This window comes from Parus major, chromosome Z (assembly GCF_001522545.3).
Source record: "Parus major isolate Abel chromosome Z, Parus_major1.1, whole genome shotgun sequence".
Taxonomy (NCBI): domain Eukaryota; kingdom Metazoa; phylum Chordata; class Aves; order Passeriformes; family Paridae; genus Parus; species Parus major.
Window position 1 is genome coordinate 9,686,827 of NC_031799.1, and position 21,853 is coordinate 9,708,679.

The window sequence follows — 21,853 nt, forward strand, 5'->3', positions numbered from 1 at the left end:
TACTTCTTCAGAAACCGTGTTTAGAACTTGCAGCTACTCATGCTGATTTTGGGGGATTATTCCCTCTTGAAACATGTTCAATGTTAAACATATTAAAATGGCCTTCCCGGACCATTTTAATAAACAGAGATCTTTGTGATTTAAAAAAAAAAAAAAAAAAAAAAAAGAGAGAAAAGAAAGAAAAAAAAAAAAGCCAAAGGCTTTTGCTTTTCAACACTTTATTATTTGGTGCTTGTTACTGAAACTATGGAGGCCTATCAGCCAACAGCTCACTCAGCCTGTACACCAACTTCATCTGGAAGCTAGGACTGGGATCACAGTCCACTTCCTATTTTTTTATAGTTGCACTTTTTACAGAAAGCTTACACTCACATGTAAGCAAACGTGTAAGTCTAGAGTTAGTAAGAATGAGAAAAAGACTTAGCTGGTACTGGGTGTCTGATGAATTGTCATTGCTCACAACACAAATACATGGCCCATTGCTGCAAAGTCATCAGCAAATAGGAGCAAGCTGCGTTAGTTTCATGTGAATCATGACCCTATTTTAAAGTTAGTAATAACATTAAATTCATTATATTCATTATATACTCATAAAATTACATTCATCATAAACTTAAAGGCTCAAACAAGTAACACAGAAGACACGACACGAAGCCACTTCGTGGTCTGACAGCATGCCTGGCCCATCACAGTCTGCAAAGTCTGTTAAAAATCGCCTCTTACAATACTGAGGGCACAGGGCCCTTTCCTCACCTCCCTTCCACTTCGGCGTGTCTCAGAAGCAGAACTCATTTAGGCGAACTGAGCCGTGTCAAGCCCTCCTCAACCGGGTGCCCGGGATGCATCACCGTGTGAACACGCTACAGAAAGAAAGCAACACTGTCAGTATGTTTTCAAGGTTATTTTCTTGGACATCTCTTAAAATGTTGGTGTGTAAAAGAGGCGCTGAGATAGCTTTAAGCTTTCATCCCCGGTGCTTCAGCCCCGCCGTGCCTGCCCGAATGGGCGCCCTGATGCTCCCTCGTCCCCAGCTGCAGAGATGGAAACCCGGGGCACGGATGGCAGAAGGGGGATCCGGTGGCAGAAGGGGAACCATCGGGAGGGGAACCATCAGGAGGGGTTCCCGAGCGGCGCCCCAGGTGTGGCGGGGCCGTGGTTTCGCTATGCAAAGCGGCCGCGGCCGCACCCCGACTCACGCCGCTGCTCGGGCGGCTCGCAGCGGCATCGAGGAATCCCTGCAGCGTGAAAAATCCCTGCTATTTATGAATTATTGTAGGGTTTTTTTGTGTGTGTGCATTTTGTTTTTGTTTGTTTGTTTGGGGTTTTTTAGGTTTGCTTTGGTTTTTATTTTTCAGCCTGGAGAAGACTGAGGGGATACTCCAGATTACCACAGAATCAATTTGGAAAAGAAAGACCATTGAGACCACCGAGTCCAATTTATGACTCAACATCACCACGTCAACCTGACCCTGTGCCATGTCCAGTCTTTCCTTAAACATCTCCGGGTACAGTGACTCCACCACCCTCCCGGGAAGACCACTGCAATGTCTAATCGTTCCCGTGAAAAAATTCTTCCTCATGTCCGTCGCAGTCTACAGCTCCCTCACGAGGGGAAGCGGAGAGGCAGGTACCCATCTCTTTACTCTCGTGGCCATTGAGAGGATTCGATGGCGAGGCAGGGGAGGTTTAGGTTGGATACCAGGAAGAGGTTTTTCACTGACAAGGTGGTTGGGCACTAAAACGGGCTCCCCAGGGAGGTAGTCACAGCACCAAGAAGTGTTCGGACAACGCTGTCAGGCACAAGGTTACACTCTTAGAGTGTCCTGTGCAGGGCCAGGAGATCGAGTCGATATCCTCTGTGGGTCTCTGCCAATTTGGGATTTTCTGTGATTCTGTATAATCTACTTTCCAGCACTATGATCCCTCCCCCGCCCCTCGGGAGGCGGGAACGAGCGACGACAGGGACAAAGGGCCGCGTTCCCTTTAAAGCCGCCCCCCGCCGCCTCACGTGAGCGGCCCGGGGCGGGCGTTCCGAGCCGCGTCAGTTCCGCCTGTGCTGCGCTGCGGAGGAGCCACGCGCGGAGCAGGACGTGAGTGTTGGGTCCCCTTGCGCGCCCCCGCCACGCCGCCATTTTCTCCCGCGCGCCCCTTCCCACGGACCCCGCTGCTGCACCTCCCGGCCCTATCGGAGCAGCCGCGGCCGAGTGGCGCCGAGGCGAAGCTTCCCCTTGTTCCTCGAGTGCCCGCGGTGCCCAGCGGGAGGGATACCCCGCTGTGGAGCGGGAAGACCGAGCCGCCGCTGCCGAGGGGGAGCTGCCATGTTGGGGGGCACAGTCTGGTAGAGGGAGAAGATGGCGCCCGGCCGCGGTCCCCCCCGCGCCGGGAGCATACCCGGCCCGCCGGCGACCCCTGCCCCGCTGGTTTCCTTGCTGTCCTTTTCCTCCGCCCCCCCACGGGTAACCCGCAGTCCTTTCGCTGCCACCCTGGCCCGGGAAGACTTGGGCGTTCTCGGCCGCCCACCCTCTCGCCCCCATCCCTATTCGGGTCTCGACTGTTACTCGGGGGGCGACACGAGCCGTGGAAAAGAGGAATAGGGGAGGAAAATGGCGGCTGGGATCCGCCTACCTGGAGTTCCCGGCTCGTCTTCTTACCTTTCTCCGTTTTCCCTTGGCCCGGCTTATCCCGTCCCCCTCGCCGGCGCTGCGGTGTCTCCTCACGCTCAGCTCTCCCCGGGGGGCATCCACCACCCCACGTACCCATTTCCTCCAGTTTCCGCCCATACCTTCCTCCATATTGTCCCTTTATCCTTTACATGCGGACCCCGGGGTCATCCCCCGAAACACCGTTGGCTCACCGACTCACTGTCATCCGTTTGCTTATTTTCACATTGTCCCATTCCAGTGCACCTCTGCCTCCATCCTAGAGCGTGGCTTGTGTGTGCTTCCTCACACCCTGTATCCTGTGCAGTGCTGCAGCTTCCGACCTTGTGCTACAAGCTATTACCACAGGTTTTGCCCTACTTTAGAACCACATTGATCCATTAGCATTATTTGGACTCTGGTTTGGTTGTTTCGTTTTGTTGGTTTGCTTTGTTTTTATTTTTTTTTTAATTTGCATATGTAGGGTTTTTTTCACTGTCCGTTTAAGAGCGCTGTTACTCCTTTTTTTCTTTCCTAAGATACTCTGTAATATTTTGGCCTTTCCAAGCTAAGGTTTGTGTTTTACAGTTTCAGGGATGCTTAATTTTATTCTGAAAGAACAAATTAGCTGTGTATTTGTTACAGAGAGCTTCTAGCAAGCAGGGAAGATGTGTAACCGCTATATCTAACCACATGTTTGCATACCAGGGTGATGTGCAAGGACACCTGGCAGCACGCATTCAAGGAATGCTGAATGTCCGCTTGTCTAGCAAGTTAATAGTCACCAGTGACTGATGTTTTGAAGTTGCAGTGAAAATATTAATTGCAGTGCTGTAGTTCTCTGTAACTGACGTGTATTTCAGACTGTTAGATTATAGGTGGGAGCTCAAGAGTCACCTGTGTTACAACTGTGCAGCATGTTGCTTGCAAATCCAGCTGGGTGAAATGCCCACATCAGAGTACAGATATTGCTAGAGTGTTAATAATTGGTATTTGTGGATGTAGTAGAAAGGATTCAGCTGGAGGGCAGTATTGTATTGTGTATTTTACATTGTGGGTTTTGCCATGTCTAGGCTTATATGAAAATGGTGAAAAATCATTCTGCTGTAGACAGTTCAGAAGCCAAATCGCTGCATTTAATGTGGTCTAAATGTGTTTTAATGCACTTGCAGCAAAAAGAGGAAGAGAGATAAGATGGAAGAGTGCTTGATATTTCAGCTGCAGTGCGTATTAAAGCTTAAATGAAAAGGCAGGAAAATATTTAGGAGGGCTTATAGAGGATGAGCCAGTACAAACAGGTTTGAAGGTTGCTTTCGAGCCAAAATGGAATGTCATTCCTTATACAGTATTCTCATGTTATTTTTCTTTTCCCAGAATGCCTAAATCAAAGGAACTTGTATCTTCAAGCTCATCTGCCAGTGATTCAGATAGTGAAGTTGACAAAAAGGTGAACAATATATGCAGTTCATTACTGTATCAACTCTTTGGTTTCAGGCTCCGGTTAAGGAATTAGGGGAGCATTATGTCACAACATGCATGTCATTCCATTAGATTTATCAGACACTTTAAGAAACTTTCTCTTCCACCCACCCATCTCAACAACTACAACAACAAAAACCAAACAACCCACCTTCCAACTGTGGGTGCATTGCATAATTTTTGCCCTGAAGGAAAGCTTTTTTCTTTAGTTGATCTTTGTTTTCTTTATGCCATTCCATATGATAATCACAAATTCCCTGTGATTCTTTGCTGCTTTGTGGCAAACTTCTGAAGGCTTCTATATCAACTGCTCTGATGGCAAGAATTTGGACTTGAGAACATACCTACAGCGACCCGCTGACATTTTAGTATCTAGATTATTTCTCCGTAACAAAAATCTGCACTTTCCCTATGCTCCTTGTATCATTTGTTTATCTTGTTTGCATGGAATTTTTTCTGTGTTTGATTTTCTTTTATTTGATGTTAAACTGTCTGCTAGTTTCTCACTTAAAAGCTGAGCCAACCTGAGTGTCTTTGAATTGATAAATTTTGACAGCTGTTTTAAATGTATAAATCGAATGTTCCCATTTAATTTAAATAGTTATTCAGGTTGAAGTTTGTATAGCTGTACCAATCATTTTGAACAAAATCAGAAAAAAACTAGTTAATTTATCTTTTTAAAGAAATGCTAGGTGGTAACACAGACACCAGATCTTTTAATGTAGTACAGTACATTAAAAGAGGTTTGGTCTCCTATTTTCACATGAGTAGAAATACTAACTTTGTAGCTTCCCTGGGTAATCTGATTTACAGGTGATACTGTCTAAATGCTTTAAAAAGTCTCATAATTTATCATGCTGTGGGCAGTGATTAGATGCTTATTTAAAAAAACTGGTCTGATTGATATGGCTTCCATATTCTTTATTTGTTACATTAGCTGTGTTGGTTTTTTTGTTTTTCGGTTTTTGGTTTTTTGGGGGTTTTTTTGTGACGTGTTGTAAGCTGTTCTGTACCTTTTGTTCTGTTTAGTGGAGAAGAGGATGCCATTTCCATCAGACTTAAATTTTTTATTAAAATTACTGAACTGACAGTGTTACTGTGCAGAAAGAGAAGGATTTTTGAAGTGTATTTTGATGGGATTAAATTCTCTTTAAAACCAATGTATAACTTTAATGAGTACAAAATTAGGCTCATTTTGGAGTTTTAAAATTCCAGTCTAAATGTATAGTATTGGATTTCTGCCTTCACAGCAAGAAAATGATAAAGTGCATTGCTTGATAGTAGGCTGTGACATACCATGTAAACTTATCTGTAGCATACAGAGTGATTGTGGCTCATGCTTTTCTTTTTTTGTTTTGCTCCAAGGCAAAGCGGAAAAAGCAAGTAACTCCAGAAAAACCTGTCAAGAAACAAAAGACTGGTGAAAGTTCAAAAGGTGCAGCCTCTTCTAAGCAAAGCAGTAACAGAGATGAGAATATGTTTCAGGTAAAACTGATGATTCGTAGAGCCTAGTTTAAAGTGACATTACATCATAAGTTGTATAGATTTTATGAGGTGATACGAACTTCTTGACACTCTAGTGCTTGGCCTCCTGAATCCTTGGCCTCAGAGGATTACTATGCTGGCATTCAGATGAGATGCTCAGAAAAGCATGGTTGGGTTTCATCAGGGTAAAAGAATCTGAGTTGTATCAATTGATCTCATTCTCATGACTTTGCTCCTGGTAGCTCTGGGTAGTCGTTTTGCCAGTAAATACAGCACTTACCATCAGTATATGTTAAATACTAGATTGGGTTTGTCTCTATATGGAAATGTTTTTTTAATTAGGGCTCTTGAAAAAAAATGTTCTTGGACACCGAAGTCTGGACTCTTCGTTCCTATTTAACTAGGTCAAGGGCATTTTGGCCTCCTGTGTTATGACAGTGTATTGGAATAAATTTTGTTTGTTCCTTTATGTTATGATGTAGGGTCTGATTACTGAACATCCATAAAGATCGTAACTTGTTGTATTGCCTTGTTTTTAAGATGGGATGAATGTCTATTTTTCAATAGAAAGATGCATTTGTGAATTCAGGGTATTGCAGTTCGAGAGTTAGCCAAGGCAGTAGCAGTGTGTGAAAGAGCTGTTACACAGCTCAGAATTAGCTGTTTTGGGAATGTGAATCAAGATCTTTTAAACATCTCTGACTAGCTGGCTGGAAAGGAACTTAAATTCTTGAGGCTTTGATTCTCAGGTTTGTGAAAGGGTATGGGGAAGGTGCCTAATGAGGTGACCCAAGCGCAGAGTGATGTAAATGAAATGGTTTGGGCTGTAGCCATGAGAAGTAATACAGGGGAGGAAAAGTCTGTTCTAGAGAGAAGACCTGCTTAACTGATACTGTGATAATGTGGCAGTTACTTTTAATGCCTGAATTCTTATGTTTCCAATTATGTTTAGGAGGGGGAGCTTCATTTGAAGTCTGATGCCAAACTTCTGTATTGAAGGAAGTGTATAATCTTTTTAGTTCTGCTTGGGCATGGTTTGAACCATGTAGGAAGAATGAAATAGTGAATTCTACAACTCATGACGTGAACTGCAGGTGGAATTCTAAAGAGCTATGTATAAACTTAATGCTATGTTTTTAGTAAGTTTATAAATTCCAGTTGCTATGGTTGTACTAAGTTCAGAAATTCCAGCCTTGAAGAAAACTAAAAGTTTTAGTGTTCCCCTGATGCAGAAACACACCCAGACCCTTTCAAATAAAAGTGAAAGTATGCATGATCTGGTTTCTTGAAACCGCTTTGACCTAAGATAATAAGAAGTTACTAAAAACAGACAGTAGAGGATTCATATTACTCTGACAAGAACAGGGTTTTTCTGGTGTTGAGTAGCATAAGGATCTTTGAATATCACCTTGACCTAAAATATCAGTGTTACCCAGTCTGTGCCTGCCTTTGAAGTAATCAACAGTAAAATATTTTTACTGTGTTATGGTGAAGCACTGTCAGTTTTTGTATTCTAATAGTAACTAATGTGCAAATGTCGGAGTATAGAAATACAACCACATTAGGTCTGAGGATACTTCCCCTTTTTCCCCTCTACCCAGGAGGGTGTGCTCGTTAATTTTTTAGATGTAGTTTTGTTTGTTCTAGGCCTCTTGGTGATACTATAAACCTTTCTGGAGAGTTTCTCTCTCACAGCAGTAAAATGATCTCTGATGTGGAAGTGACTTTGCAGTATAGCTTTACAAGAGTGGCTTCAGCTGATGAAAATCAGGCTGTAAAGCATTCATAGGATAGTCACAAGTTCTATGGTGTCCATATTGTGTGTGGGAGTGGCTGCAAATGATGTGGAACCAAGAGTCTTCTTGTTCTACACCCTCAGGCTGTGTTCTTGAAGCATACAGATTCCTTTAATATAGAGCTCATTGTGACTGCTGTATTCAGAAGGTTCATCATTTTCATAAAGATCTACATTTTTTCTATTTTTGTTTGAGATTGTTGGTGTAATTTTTTTTTTTGCAACTGCTTACAAAGAAAAGTGTTAATGTAAATAGAACACTTTTTGTTTAATGTAAGAGACAAGTTGTATTTTATGTATTTGCATGTCTTGGCCTTATTAGGTTTTATAGGGAACCTAGTATACTTTGCAGCTTGAAGGATTTGTATGCTGCTAGGTTGCAGAAATTTGTTACTCCCATGTGTGGTGTATTACTCGAGGCCCTAAGGATAGGCATTACTTGTGTTAATGTGAAAGGGTTTAGCCTTGATGCAGTAGATTCCTGTCTGTGGCTTCAAGCCAGACTGAGCTCTGCGCCATGTGCTTTGGTTGGTTTGACTAATCCTATCATCTACCTATGCCTGATTTGGATAAGGTTTGTCAGGATTCATTAATGACTACCCAGAGCAGAACCACACTGCATAATCATGCATTTAACTGAAATTGCTACTTCAGAAGTTGTCTCTATGTTGTTCTGTCCAACTCCCTAAGTTTGCGGTTTGTTTTTTTTTTCTTGTTTATTTGTTTGTTTGTTTTTTTGAGTTTTCATCATATTTGGGTTTTGGCTTGTGAGAAGTAAGTTCTTTGATTTTTCCAGTTTAATTTCTCAGTGTCGTTTTCATAGGCTTCTGAAAGAAGGTAGACATAGAAATTTATGACTCCTGAAACTATGATTGGTTTAGCACACTAATTACGAAACTTAGGTGGTCACTGATGCATTTCACAATTTGCTTTGTTGCAGATGTCACTGTTTACAGGAGTCTTGTCCTCCTTATATATGGTTATTAGCTAGGGAAGAGAAAGGTTTTTTTGCTATTTATGCTTGTTCTGTGAGTGCACAGTTTAATCCAGAAAAACTGGAAATAGGAAAAAAGGATGAAAAAGTTGATTGCTGAAACTCACACAGGAATTTAGTTGCATATCTCAGAAAGGAACAGAGGTACTGTTCAGTGCTTTTTATTCTAAGAAACAGAAACCTGGAAATAATGGTTTTAATGTTTACTGATTTATTATACTACAATAGAGTAGTGTAATCTAAGGATCTCTACTGTTTAATAAAAAGTATATGAACTTCTCTGTGAAGGTTGAACTGCACTAGGTACTTTTCCATAAATCATGATGACTATCTTGGTTTAACCCCAGCCAGCAGCCAAGCCCCAGGCAGCCACTCGTTCACACCCCCACCAGAGAGGGCAATTGGAAGGGTAAAAGCTGGAAAACTGAAAGACATTTTCATAGGGAATGCAAAAGCCACACAAAACAAGGAGTTAATCCATCACTTCCCATGGGCAGGCAGGAGTTCAGCCATCCCCAGGAGAGCAGTGCCCATCACATCCAAGTGTCACTTGGGAAGACAAATGTCATCACGCCAAACATGTCCCCTTCCCTCTTCTTCCCTGCACTTTATATCCTGAACAAGATGTCACATGGTCTGGAATGGCCCTTTGGTCACTTGGGGTCACCTCTCCTGGCTGTGTCTCCTCCCGGTCTGCCAAGCACCCCCAGCTTCCCTGCCAGCGTGGCAGTGTGAGAAGCAGGAAGGGCCTTGGCTCTGTGTAAGCTCTGCTCAGCAGTAACTAAAACATCTCTGTGTTCAGCACAAAGCCAGAACACAGCCCCATATCAGCCAACATGAAGAAAACTAATTCCTCCCAGTACAGCAACCCTTGGAATGCTGCTCTGGTTATAGAGATACAAAAATACCTTCAATCATTGAAATTAATGTTATCAGCAGGTGCATGAAAAAAGTATTGTTCAGAAATGAACCTGTACGAGAGTTACAGATAGATAAGTATCAAAGGACGTAAATTCATGTAACTAGTTAAGTATTTAAAAATTATAGTAGTGGCAACTTTTATATAGAGTTCAACTAAATATCTGAAATTTAATGGCAACATTCATGAGAAATCTAGATTTGATGTGAAATCTTAATTTCAGCATTTATATAGAGAATTACTTTTATCTAAGGTAGACTTAATGATCAAGTGAATGTGAAGTTTGTGTTATTGCCCCTCACCTTATTGTAGTTGGATTAAGAGATACAGTCTTTTCTTATCCTTGATAATCACATTCTAAACATTTTTACTGTATTTGCAGCTGTAATCTGCTATATTGAATTAGATTTTATTTCTTACAACTAATCAGGAATTATTTGGCAAGGTACTAATATAATTCAGTAGCTATGGAAAAAGAAATGGTGCTGCAGAGTGCTCCTGATTGAAGCTGTTCCTGGAGGTGACCTTAAAAGTTACTGGAGCGTTAAAGGGTAAAACCAAGAAATGTTTTCCATGTAGGCTCTTTAGGATATTTTTTGCCAGGAGTGCAGATGGACTTGGGCATGGTACCAGGTTTGATCTGAAAGATCTAAGGTGCCATAACATTATACTTTCATTCTTGAGTTTTAAATTTGTATCGTATTTGTATTTAAATTTGTATTGTATTTATCAAATAAAAATTCTGTCTTATGAATGGTAATGTCTTCTTAATTTTATAGGATGCTTTGAAGTAGACGTGCTTCAGACTTACATTATCTAAAAAGTCCTAGTTGTTTTAAAATCAATTTTAGATGTCATACAGCATCTGCAGAATAAGAAAAATCTGTTTAAGCAAAGATAATGTATTTATGTTTCTGTCTATGTTGTGAAATGAGAGTGTATGACTTAAACATCTGTGAATTATTCTTGTTGGTTGGAGTTCTTAATTGTTTTTTGTCAAACTTAAACCTAGTGGTTTTGGGCCAGAAGTGTAGGGCCCATCCTTAAATTGTATCAAAATACACCATGCCGAGATAAAAGAAGTTGAAGGGTAGTGGAAGGAATATTTTATTTAAAAATTATTTACTTTAGAATCTATTCTTTTGTTATATAAAGTATATCCAGGTTGTACATGCAGAATTCAAGGGATTTCTTAGAATTGCAAGAAATTTGCTTTTTATTGTATTTTAATTATCTAATTTTTGGTTCTCAAATTCAACCTTTTACTTGGAATTCATATTAATGGATAGTGTTTTTTATCATATTTGGAAAGATATTAAATAAGCCCAAACATGTAGTGTAGTTGGTAGTATGCATAGTTGGCAGTATGATTCTTCCCCAGTTTCTGCCCACTCCACCCCCCAGAAAAAGAGATGTCCTTGTAATTCAGTTATGACACTGGTTTGAAAATTACAGAATTCCAAAATCCCAGTTCCAGAATTTCATACTGTGCTACATGCTGGTAAACTTAAAATATTTGACTGGTTTTTTTGAAGACCTACCTTTGAGGTACCAGTGGGGACTTGGGAGTGGGCATGGGATAGTTGGTGGTGGCTAACTTCACTTCCATCTGTAATTACTGTGTTAAAAAGGGGGAAGGTATCCCACATGAACATCTAATTTGCTTTCTGTACTTGTGGAATGGACTAAAGTTTAGTTTTGGGAGTAGTGTTCCCTTTTTCCTCCTTTGTTTAGAACTGTTGCAAAGAAAGGAAGTCTTTTTTTGTCAGAAAACAGTAAGTTTATGACTTGCTAGATGGAAGCATGTAAAGAATACAGGTATTTTTATTCTAGGAGAGCTGCTTTTGCATTGAGCATTGCCTGCTCAATCAGTTTTAAGTCGTTACTTATTAGTCTACTGACTACTCTGAATTAAGCTTTTAATCTAGTTGTTTCTGTGGTGTCTAAAATAAGCTGCAGTGTCACATGTCAAGAGTCTAATGCTGCTGGGGAAAGTGAATGCTCTAATATGTAAAATACCTAATAGACCATTATATGTGTTTTGACAGATTGGCAAAATGAGGTATGTCAGTGTTCGGGACTTTAAAGGGAAAGTCTTAATTGATATTAGAGAATATTGGATGGATCAAGAAGGTGAAATGAAGCCTGGCAGAAAAGGTATTGTTCTGCTTCATGTTACTTTGTATTAAAACATGGTTTGCATTGTCCAGTAGAACTTCCTATATTATATTTTTCTACTTTGTTGCTACATGATACTTTATATTTTTTACTTTTTATTTTTTACTTTTTTATTACAAAGAATTAGTTTTATCTGTAGGTTATGGATAAAAGTGTGGTTTTGGCCTGAGTCTGTTTTCCTAAGGAGATCCTCCAGGCTTTATGTAAAGCAAGGTGTCAAATACAAGCAAATTTGGTAGGGGTGTTATAAGCGTAAAGTATAAACATATAAACGTACAAAGTGCTTATACCATAGCCATATCTTCCGTACTGTTAGCTGATAAACTTAATGAACCAGCTTTCTTCTTATGGTTGGATTTCTTATTTCAGAGTTAATTGAAAAAATTTAATCATTCTTAGAAGTTTCAAATTTTGTCAAACCAACCATGTCCTTTTGTTTCTACTGTATTTTAGATTAAAATTACCTAAACATTTAATTTGACTAACTATGAAAAAATATTGTTAAGAAAGATTTAGTCGAGAAGAAAATATCTCAAGTGTCCCAAGCTGTAATCTGTAGCACAACACACTTCCTTTGTACTTCCAGCTGATACTTGCACAGTTGCTTTTCGTGGCAAGGCTTCACTATGAACCATTTCCAGAACTTGCACATCTCAAGATGGGGATTGCAGGACAGTTGCTGTAGTGGTGCTATGCTTAATGTTATGTTGCTTCTCTTTGAAAAGCCTAAATTTATCCATTTTTGTATAGCATCAGTGAAATGTATGTATAAAACATTCTGTCCTGAAGATTCATAGGACCACAGAATGGTTTGGGTTGGAAGGGACCTTGAAGATCATCTTCAATCCTACTCACTCCTTACTGTGGGTGGGGACACCTTCCACTAGACCAGGTTGCGCAGAGCCTCATCCAGCCTGGCCTTAAGCACTTCCAGACTTCCAGGGGTGGGACATTTGCCGCTTCTCTGGGCAACCTTTGCCAGTGCATCATCACACTCACAGTAAAGAATTTCTTCCTGATTCCCAATCTAAATCTACTCCCAGTTTAAAGTCATTCCTCCCTGTCCTGTCAATACATGCTGTTGCAAAAAGTCCTTCCCCAGCCTCATGTACTGGCAGTCTCCTAAGTTTGAAGTTTGAAGAAATGTTATCACCATAGTTTGTTACATTATTTTGGTGTCTTCAGGAGCAATTCAGTAAACAGTCATTTAGAAAATCTGAGAAGCATTTTCAGCATTTCTTGAATAACCACTGAGAAGAGGTTTGCATGAAGAGGTATACTGATGCTCAACAGAATTGCTGTTTTTTGATTTGTTGCTAGTTGATGGAAAAGGTTACTTCTAAGGACTTTATGTTGTGTATTTTACAGTAGAATGCAATAGTATATGCACTTTGAATGGCAGACTATGACAGGATTTGATGGGAGGGCCAAGTGACAAAAATGACATGATATAGATAGAAGTGTTAATCAATGCAGCAAAAGAGTCTTAATTTTGTTACAATAAAGTATAGACTGTGAGTCTAATACTTCCTTGATGCACTCATAGGCTGCTCATCTAGCTACCCTGAAACCAGGATAATAAGCAGTCAAAATTTTGTAATAAAAATAAACCCGGCATGTCTCAAGCAGCAGGTCTGAATTGTTTGGTTCATTTGGTCTGTGGTTGAGGGACGTCTTCATGACATTTAAGTCCCCTAATAATCGTTAGCAGACCTGACCTCTTTTCAGATGAAACCTGCCCTCCAAAGGCTGGTGAAAGACTGCTTAGTGAAGCTCCATGTACACTACTTGCTGCTTAAAGTTGTGGTGGTGGTCTGATAAGACAGTGATGGTATAGAAAATAAATGCTGTGGTCTCCAAAAGTGTTCTCCAAAAATTCAAAGTTTCAGCTGTTTTCAGGTCTTGCTCCACCTTCAGGGAGAGAGCAATGAAGGAGAAGTATCACTCAGAGGGGAGAATGGGAGTAATTAGTGGAGGAGCTTGACAGGAGAAAGTATGAGAGGACTGGGAGCCTGCATTTTCCACAGAGTGGGTGTAGAAATTTTAGGGTAAGAGTGCGTAGACCAAAGTTCAAATGAAACATGCCTGTACTCAAGCTTGAGAGGAAGTTGAGATCAAATTTAGAAGTGAAATGATGGGTTGTGGGGTACTGAATGATTATTGGTTGAATGTCACTAGAAACTATAGAGAACTTGAAGTAAAAAGTAACTTTGCTGTTGGTTTGTGAATGCTAGGGAGTGATAGAATCTCTCCAAAAGGTTACTTTCAGCATCTGTTATTTACAGTGCTTTAAGAAACGAAAGTGGGAAAAGCCAGAATTAAGGTACTTGAGAAGTGCACAGCAGACCTGTCTTCATAGGTACAGCTTTTAGGAACCAACAGGAGTACAAATGATTTCCTACTTATGAACCAGGGCTTTTGTACTGCCTTCTGTCAAGGCCAGAGTTGTATTTCACTTCTTGTGTTTAGCCTAGTACTTGTAAAATTATTTGTTACGTACATTTTCTTTGTAAATGTGTCTAGAGATAACTTCAGGTTAAGTTGAAGTGTTGGAAGTGTGTAGTTTCACTTTGTAACTAAGACAGTTGTTGAAGTAACTCAAGTATTGATATTATAACATAGGTGTTGTGTACGAAAGCAGCCTTTATAATAATTGCAGAAGATCCTGCACCACAATTTTTTTTGTCTTAAGTGTTTATTTTTAATGCTTTTCAGGTATTTCTTTAAATCCGGAACAGTGGAACCAGCTGAAGGAACAGATTTCTGATATTGATGATGCAGTAAGAAAACTCTAAAGGCAAAGCCATACAAAAACTTTTATCATTTAGTTGTATTAAGCAGTCTTTTTACATTGGCTTTAGTTTTCTAAAATATTGTTTTCCAAGCTATTGTATATTTGGATTGCAAAACAATTTGTAAGATGAATACTTTTTTTATGTGCATTAAAAGTGTATTCTGAGTGAGGCTATTTGTGTATACTTTACTAAAAGGAATTGTGTTGCTTTCACCCCATGGTTTTAAATAAACAAATCAAGTAATATGTAAAGCGTACTTGTTTATGGCCTTTTGATTGAAGGTGTTTGCTGATAAGGCCACCTAATAGCTTTAGTCATTGTTTTAATTTCAGTTTAGTTTACAGTTAATATGAATTTGTTTTCTGAGGGGATTTCTTAAAATGTCTCAGTTTCATTTTTTCTTTTATTCCATTTTCTTTGGTATTGCCCTGAAGCTTTCTGCTTTAAGACTTGATACAAACAGTGAATACTTGGAAAAACAGATTTTTGTAGATAATTTTCAATACTGTATTTGCTAATTTACCCTTTTATTCAGATGTAAACAGTCTTTAATATATAGCTTTTTCTGCATTACTTGCATGAAGGATTATGCTGAACAATAACACTTGAACACAAAACATGTGCTCTCTCTTCCCATTTTTCTATAGCTTGCTTGACCTAGAAAATACAGGTAGCCTTCTTTCTTGGTCTTTAGATGTGAAGCATAAACTTTAACAGTAATAGACATATACCTCAGAATAATTCAGTATTCAAAAGCTCCAAATGTGGTTATTAGTACACTCTTCAAGGTCTGCATTAAATTCATTCTGGAATACATACTAATCAGTTATTCCATAGAAAAGGTATGGTTTATCTGGCTGTAGGGTTTTTGTTCATTTGAAAGTATTGCATAAAGCATGATGCTTAAGTTAGACTATAACACAGATTAAACAATCAAAACAGGATTAAAACTGCTGCAGCCAAAATGTCTGTCTGTCATGTTTCTGCCCCATCCCTGCTGCCTGTCCAGGCCACCGAACTCAGGTTGCATTCTGTGGCTCACGTGTGCACAGCTGGTTTATCTTTGTGCAGAAGGCGCTTAGTGCGCACAGGGAGCTTACCCAGTACACGGTGGACCATGACCCAGTGAGCTTGGCTGGTCAGCCCCGCTACCTCCTGGACAGAAAAGCCTCTGCCCCGTGGAAGCTCTCTCTGTTACACAAGATGCTGCCCTAGAGGAAGGGATTCTGAGTCACAAACAATGGGAAGGAGAAGAGCAAGAATGTGATGGATAACTCGGAGATGTAAAAAGGGCACACCAGGATGGAAGTTAATGGTGCAAGATAGAAGTTTGCTGGCAAAAAATAACTGCAGTGAAGAAATGGAAGCAGAATTGGAGGAGTTCGTTTTCTGAAATAATTAAGCAAAGCAAGAAGATAAAAAAACTTTATGAAAAAGGACATTTCAAGACTAGTGAATGTCCAACTTAATTAGTGTAATTTTCCCATTTAATGATAACGTAGTCTCTAAATTTTGTATAGATAAACAAGATTTACTGTTTATTTAGTTTCAGAACGTTTTGATGTAGTTGTTTATATTGCAATCATGTCTGCAAGTGCCATATTCTGTCTATGTGCTGTGGAGTTCATAATGCAAATAGGTATTAAAGGCTGAGGAAGAGAGACTTCATCAAATTAAGTGCATGTTGTTTAGTTAAAATATGTCACATATCTTCACTTGCTTTTTAACTTACCCGTTGTTGACATATTACAAATAAAATTAAGATCTGTTTTTGTATGGCTCAAGAAATCTTAAGCATTTAAGAACTGCTTAATAGCAGGGTGAGTAAAAGGGTGAAGAGATGTTTGTAGTAGCAGATGTAGTTTTGGGCACAGCATTCTTTTTTGAGTGACTCTTAACAACATATAGGGCTATTTGGACCAAATACAATAAATACGAAATAGCTGCTAAAATTTCACAGATGAGTGAATGAAATAAATTGCTTCAGATCACTATAGATAGGTTCTAGGTGTTTTTTATTGCAGTCTATATAATAGGATTTTATTCCTTTAAGTCTGAAATTTTGCAACAGATTTCATGTGTTTTACCTCAGATCTTTGAAGTGGCTACTTAAAAAGTGCATGGTTATGTTAGAGGGAAGATTGCCTCACTTAGATTGCTGTTCTAATAGGTGAATTATGTTCAGGAGGGTGGGAAATTAAAATCATTCATTTAGGGAGAGTAAGTGAAAAGGTTTAATATAGCGATTAGTTTTCGTGTGGAAATTGATGGCAGAGAAATTCAAAGAAATTAGTATTTGTTAGACATGAACTATGACTTAGTATCAAAAGAGACAAATCAGTTTCATGGATGAATTCAAAATGGGATGACTTCATCAGATGACTGATGTGCTTTTAAGATGGTAATATGCAAGTAACCTCAATAAGTGTGACACATTCAGTATTATTTTGAAATAAATGCTAGTGATTTTTCATGTAATCATCTGTAGCTTCTCTAATTTGAGAAGAAAATTAAAATCTTTTTTGAATAAAGATTATTTTTTGCAGACAGTGTTAGCTAGGGTATGTGTAGAAGTGTCCATGGAAGAAAATTGTGCATGTATGACAAAGCTGTCTAATGTGAGATAAAAGCACTGCTCCCTTTGCCATTTAGGTGACAAAAGATCTGATTCTTAGTGTTTATGCAGGGCATATTAGCAATATGTTTTATAAATTAGGCCTAATGTGGAGCCTAGGGGGAAAAAAAACCACATCACAGAGCTGTGTGTGTGATAAAGAAACTGTCATGTACCATGTTGCTCATATGTATAGATGTTCATATTGAAAATAAACAAATGCAGTACTAATTTTGCTATTTCTTCTAAAGAAAATGGCCCTGGTTATGTATGTATGTGATTTGTTAGTAAAATGAGATTGATGATTGTAAATCTGGTAACTCAAATGTCTTATTGTGAGATATGTGGAATGTTTCCTGTTTTGCTCTGGTGATGTCCAAAGCAGAGAGGCCACTGGAAATATGAGCCCTTCAACTGTAATACCTTAATGTTCAAATAAAAAACAATTAAATGGCATATGTGTAATAACAATTTGAACACTTGAAAATAAAAAAAGTACTTCTGTTGACAGAGTGTTATTTTTAATAGAAATTAGCTTCACTATTATGTTATGGTACCTGCTGTTTGTTTCTTGCAACTCTTGTTATTTGGAAATTTGAAAACTTCATTATTTTCTATTCGGTCTGTGTTTGTGCATGAAAAACTAGCTCAGAGGGATAGAAATTTTTTATTAGGATAAGAAGAAAAACTATTATGTAAATACAGAAGCAGTAGATGGAAACACATTTTCAAGCATCAGCTAGGAAGAAGGTACCTGGTAAGTTGTTACTGTTGTGAGAGTGGCTTATGATCTTTTTTCAGTGGAGTTTGACTGTAAATGCCACAGATAAGGTAGAAAAATCTCATGTATTTATTATTGTTGGTTAGTTATGTCTGCATAGGTTTCTTTAGGAAGGTTATTTATTTTTCACATACTTGAAGTTACTGATCTTTTGGGAGTGGATTAATTAGTGGTTTGTAGCCTTGAACCTAGCAGTCTTTAAGTAATTTTGAGTAGACCAGCCTCAGAAACAGAAGTGTTACTCTGACTCAAAGGGAAGAAATGCCATGAGGGTTGATGGAGGGTCACCACGTCCTCCCTAATCTTCATTCACTGCCCTCCCCCTGCCGATGGGCTTCATCTTTGTAGCTCCAGGGACTGTGCATGGAAGAGCACTCCAGCAGGCACTGTTTTTCCTGTCTTAAATCAAAGCTGTGTGTCCCCTGCTCGCAGTTGAAAGCGTGAAAACTGCTGAGGAACTGGAGTAAATGCTCTGGCTTAATGAAGGTTTATCAGGGAAGCTTAATTCTGCTGTCATGTGAGCAGAAGGACATGTTACCAGTCATGGGGAAACTTTAAGAGCCTAGCATCTGTGCCCTTGGTATTGCATTTTATTTAACAAAAATATAAAAACTTTTTATAAGATCTGCCCAGTTTGGTTTTTGTGGTACTTCCATTTTGGTTTCAGTGATTTCATATGCACATCATTGATCAGATATCAAATGAGGTAGGGATTGAGGTGGTGTTGAGGACTTGGGTTTGTAAGTTACCTGCTAGAAGGAGGTGGGCTCTCAATTCTAAAGGTTAAAGGAGCTTGCTGTAGAACTGAAATTTGGTGCAATTAACAGACTATTGTAGGAAATCTCTACCTGTATTTGATAAGGCTAAGTAAGAAAAACATGACTGCTTGGTCAGCATGCCTAGTAGACTGCTGTTAATTACCAGCATCTATGTTATCTATCAGCTTCTATCTTATTTGTGCAGGAATTAATGAGATGGAAACTGTTGAAGTAAAGTGGTAAGATTTTACATAACTGTTACTTGTTATCTAAAAAAGCTGTTTCATATCTTCAGAAATTAAATGCTTTATACTTTCACTAATAGATAAATGTATCAGAATGATTTTTACACTGTTGAAAACAGCTCATTTCATCTTAGTTCATCTTAAACCTCAGTTTGTCTATTTACCAAAATATCATCACACCCCAGATCAGAGGGAGAGGTGAATGACAGTATATTATGAACAAATTTGAGATTGTCATAACCCTAACAACAGGCTGCTTGAAATTAAAGCTAGGCAGTGTATATTGCAATAATACTTTTCAGTGTGTTTGTGGCATTGATTTTATGTAACCTTTAAAGGTTTTTGCTAGCTGTATCAATGTGAAAGGGCTTTGCTGTTTCTTCTGCTTTACATTTGCCATCCCTTAGTGAGATCTGCAGCTTCTTTTGTATTTCCTCTACTATTTATATTCTGACTGGAAGCATCCATCTGTCTGCTGGAACACAGATGTCTGGCTAAACTCATGCTATCCTAAAACAAGGAGTATCTCAAAGATTGTATCCTAGTGGTACTGGGCAGACAGAGCTGCTATTCATAATAAAGGTCAATTAACGTGTCTACGTATATGTTTTAGCACTGTGATAAATGATACTTAAAACTGTTGAATTACTCATGCCAACATGCATAGATCCCAAAGGAAGTAATTTTCTTCCTACTTGGATTATTGTTTGTAGTGACGGTACTGGACAACTGCGTTTCCCCCTGAAGTGGTTGTGAACAGCTTGGAGAATATCAGTGAGATAGTTCCTGGGGGAAAAGCTATGAGAGCTGTCACATGGATGGATATCCTTGCCATAAGCCAGGGTATTTGTAATTGCAATGGTTTAGTTAATGGAAAGAAAACCTGTTTGTGGGGGCTGCCTGAAAAGTCCCTAGAATAACCTGTAGTACATTACAGATTACAGATGTAGTAAGTTTTTTTGGTGATGTAAAGACTGCTCTTCTGTCCAGAGAAACCTTTGAACAATATTAATTTGCTATAGGTCTGTTTCTATATAACCCAATTTTTATCTTTTTTTTTTTAAAAAATAAATTCAGAGATGTGTCAGTGTATGTGGTATAGCCCCTTTCAGTAGTAGGAGAACTAGGAACTCTGAGTCATTCATGTGCAGCTGGGGGGAGGTGTATTACCTCATTTTCCTACAGTAATTACTATGTTAATATTTAATAGTAATGTGTCTTTCATTTATCCAAACAATTTGTTGTAACAGGAGAATATTTTTGGCTTATCTATTAAACTGTTTGGGAACAAACATTTTGGTGTTTGGGGAAGATTTTGTAAACAAGTTATCTGGGTATTTCCATCACTCCTATAAATGGATTCATGCCTTAATGTTTTAATTTTGTGGCAATTTTTTTCAGGAAACTGAACTTTTTTGTGATCCTACAGGATCTACGAAAGGAGCTACGAAAATGCTTATTTTTAATGTGCTGCAGTTTCAGATTTTGAAAATCAACTTGCAGAGGTCATGCTTTATTGTTATCTGTCTGAGACTGCTTTGTAATCTGAGTAGCTGCTGAGAAGAGTCTGTTAAATTTCAAGCTTGTGGTAATGCCATGTGAGGAGGTGAGGACAGGGAAATGCACAAAAAAAGAAATTATTTTTCAGAATCTTTTCAGAACATGATCTAGAAAAGGTGTGTTCGCATTTTGAAGGCAAAGACTAACCTCAAAACCACTAAAAAGCATTCTACTTAAATTTGAAACTGCTTCTCTTCAATCACAAATTCATCAGATGTGTCCTTTTTATGAAATACTTTTGAAAAACCTAATAGCAATGTTTGGGATTCCTTTTATAAATAAATCTTCATAGATAAACACTATGTTTACCAATACAAAATTCTTAAAAATGAGTTTATACCAAGATACAATTTTTAACTGACTTTGTAGTTTTGACACTTTGAAACAATTACCTTAACTAAATAGGTAAATTTCTGGGTAGCTTTGTGAGGACTTTGAAGCTTTCTACAAGTGGAGGTTGTGTCCTTGCTTTAAGGAAGAGACCTGTTAACTTCTTGTGTGGAATTTTTGGAAAAAGAAGCTGCTGAGTGTTCTTGGCAAGGAGTTTGATCTGCTTTAGATCAGTATCACCTCAAAGCCTTGATACTATCAGTCAGATGTATTAAATGAAGGGTACAATGGACTTGTGTTAAGAATTGTGTATTCTGCTGAAGTAAAATTTACACGGATATTTAGCATTATTAACTAAACTTTCTTTTTTGTGTTTTTTTTGTCTTCAAGAAGATTGAGATTAGCACCTAGGCAAGAAATTTCTATTTCTGCAATTGATATTACAGTTTAGATAATGTTGAGATTTATTTTGCATTTAGTGTCTGCTTGAATCATTGCTAATGTACTTTCAGAGGCATCATTGATTAGTACAGCATTTAGGATGGGAGTCCTTGTGCAAGGTAGGGGAATATTGTTCTATTTCAAATATCAATCTATATCAAACAGATCTCTTTTTCCATTATGGATCTTTTGAATGCAGGATGTATGGAAAGTATGGACAAGTGGAATGAAATAACTGATATCACTGCTTTTCACTTCAATGTATGCAAGATCTGAATTGAAAACCTTCCTATGAAACAGCATTACAACCTGTTGGCAAAGTAATAGTTCAGAGAAGTGAGAATCTTTTCTTTTTCCTGGATAAACCTCAATAATGACTTTTTCTCTAACAAATATTCAGACAAACATCTATATAAGAGGCTACTAAATGCAAGTTTTGTGCTGGCAGCAATACTTAAGTAATAAGTTAATGCTGCAAATACATGTACCGGTAAGGTTGGTGATGGGCCTGAGCAGTGCCTTGTCTCAGGCATCGCCCACGAGCCGGCCGGGCTGATCCCGTGGGAGCCATGCGAGGCCACATCTCCTCAAGGACCGAGGCTCCTGGGCCATGTCTTGTCAGGACATAGCAGCAGCAGCCCGAGCTGGGACCAGACAAAGCTAAGGCTGCCACGGCCACAAGGTGCACAAGCGCCAGGGCAGCGTTTGGCTGCAAGTCTCTCACTCTGCCCTCTGTGTACCTGTGGCTGCCTCAAGCCCTGAGCTCTACTGCTCTTGTTCTGCCGGGCCCTGACCTCCCTGGCACCAGGGACAGCTCTCCAGGTCACTCCTCAGGGCTGA

General features: G+C 39.1%; 1 protein-coding gene across 2 annotated transcripts; it reads left to right on the plus strand.

Annotated features, from left to right (window-relative positions):
- The first annotated feature begins 1,992 nt into the window (after positions 1 to 1,992).
- Positions 1,993 to 17,406, plus strand: SUB1 (SUB1 regulator of transcription). 2 transcript variants are annotated; one of them, XM_015652954.3, is made up of 5 exons: positions 1,993 to 2,090; positions 4,014 to 4,086; positions 5,484 to 5,603; positions 11,360 to 11,468; positions 14,205 to 17,406. In XM_015652954.3, the coding sequence occupies exons 2-5, from the start codon at positions 4,015 to 4,017 to the stop codon at positions 14,282 to 14,284; spliced, it is 381 nt and encodes a 126-aa protein (XP_015508440.1). In that variant the 5' UTR covers positions 1,993 to 2,090; position 4,014; the 3' UTR covers positions 14,285 to 17,406. The 2 variants fall into 2 exon arrangements, with proteins under 2 accessions (XP_015508440.1, XP_033376311.1); XM_033520420.1 differs by lacking the exon at positions 1,993 to 2,090 and adding an exon at positions 2,902 to 3,008.
- The last annotated feature ends 4,447 nt before the right edge of the window (positions 17,407 to 21,853 follow it).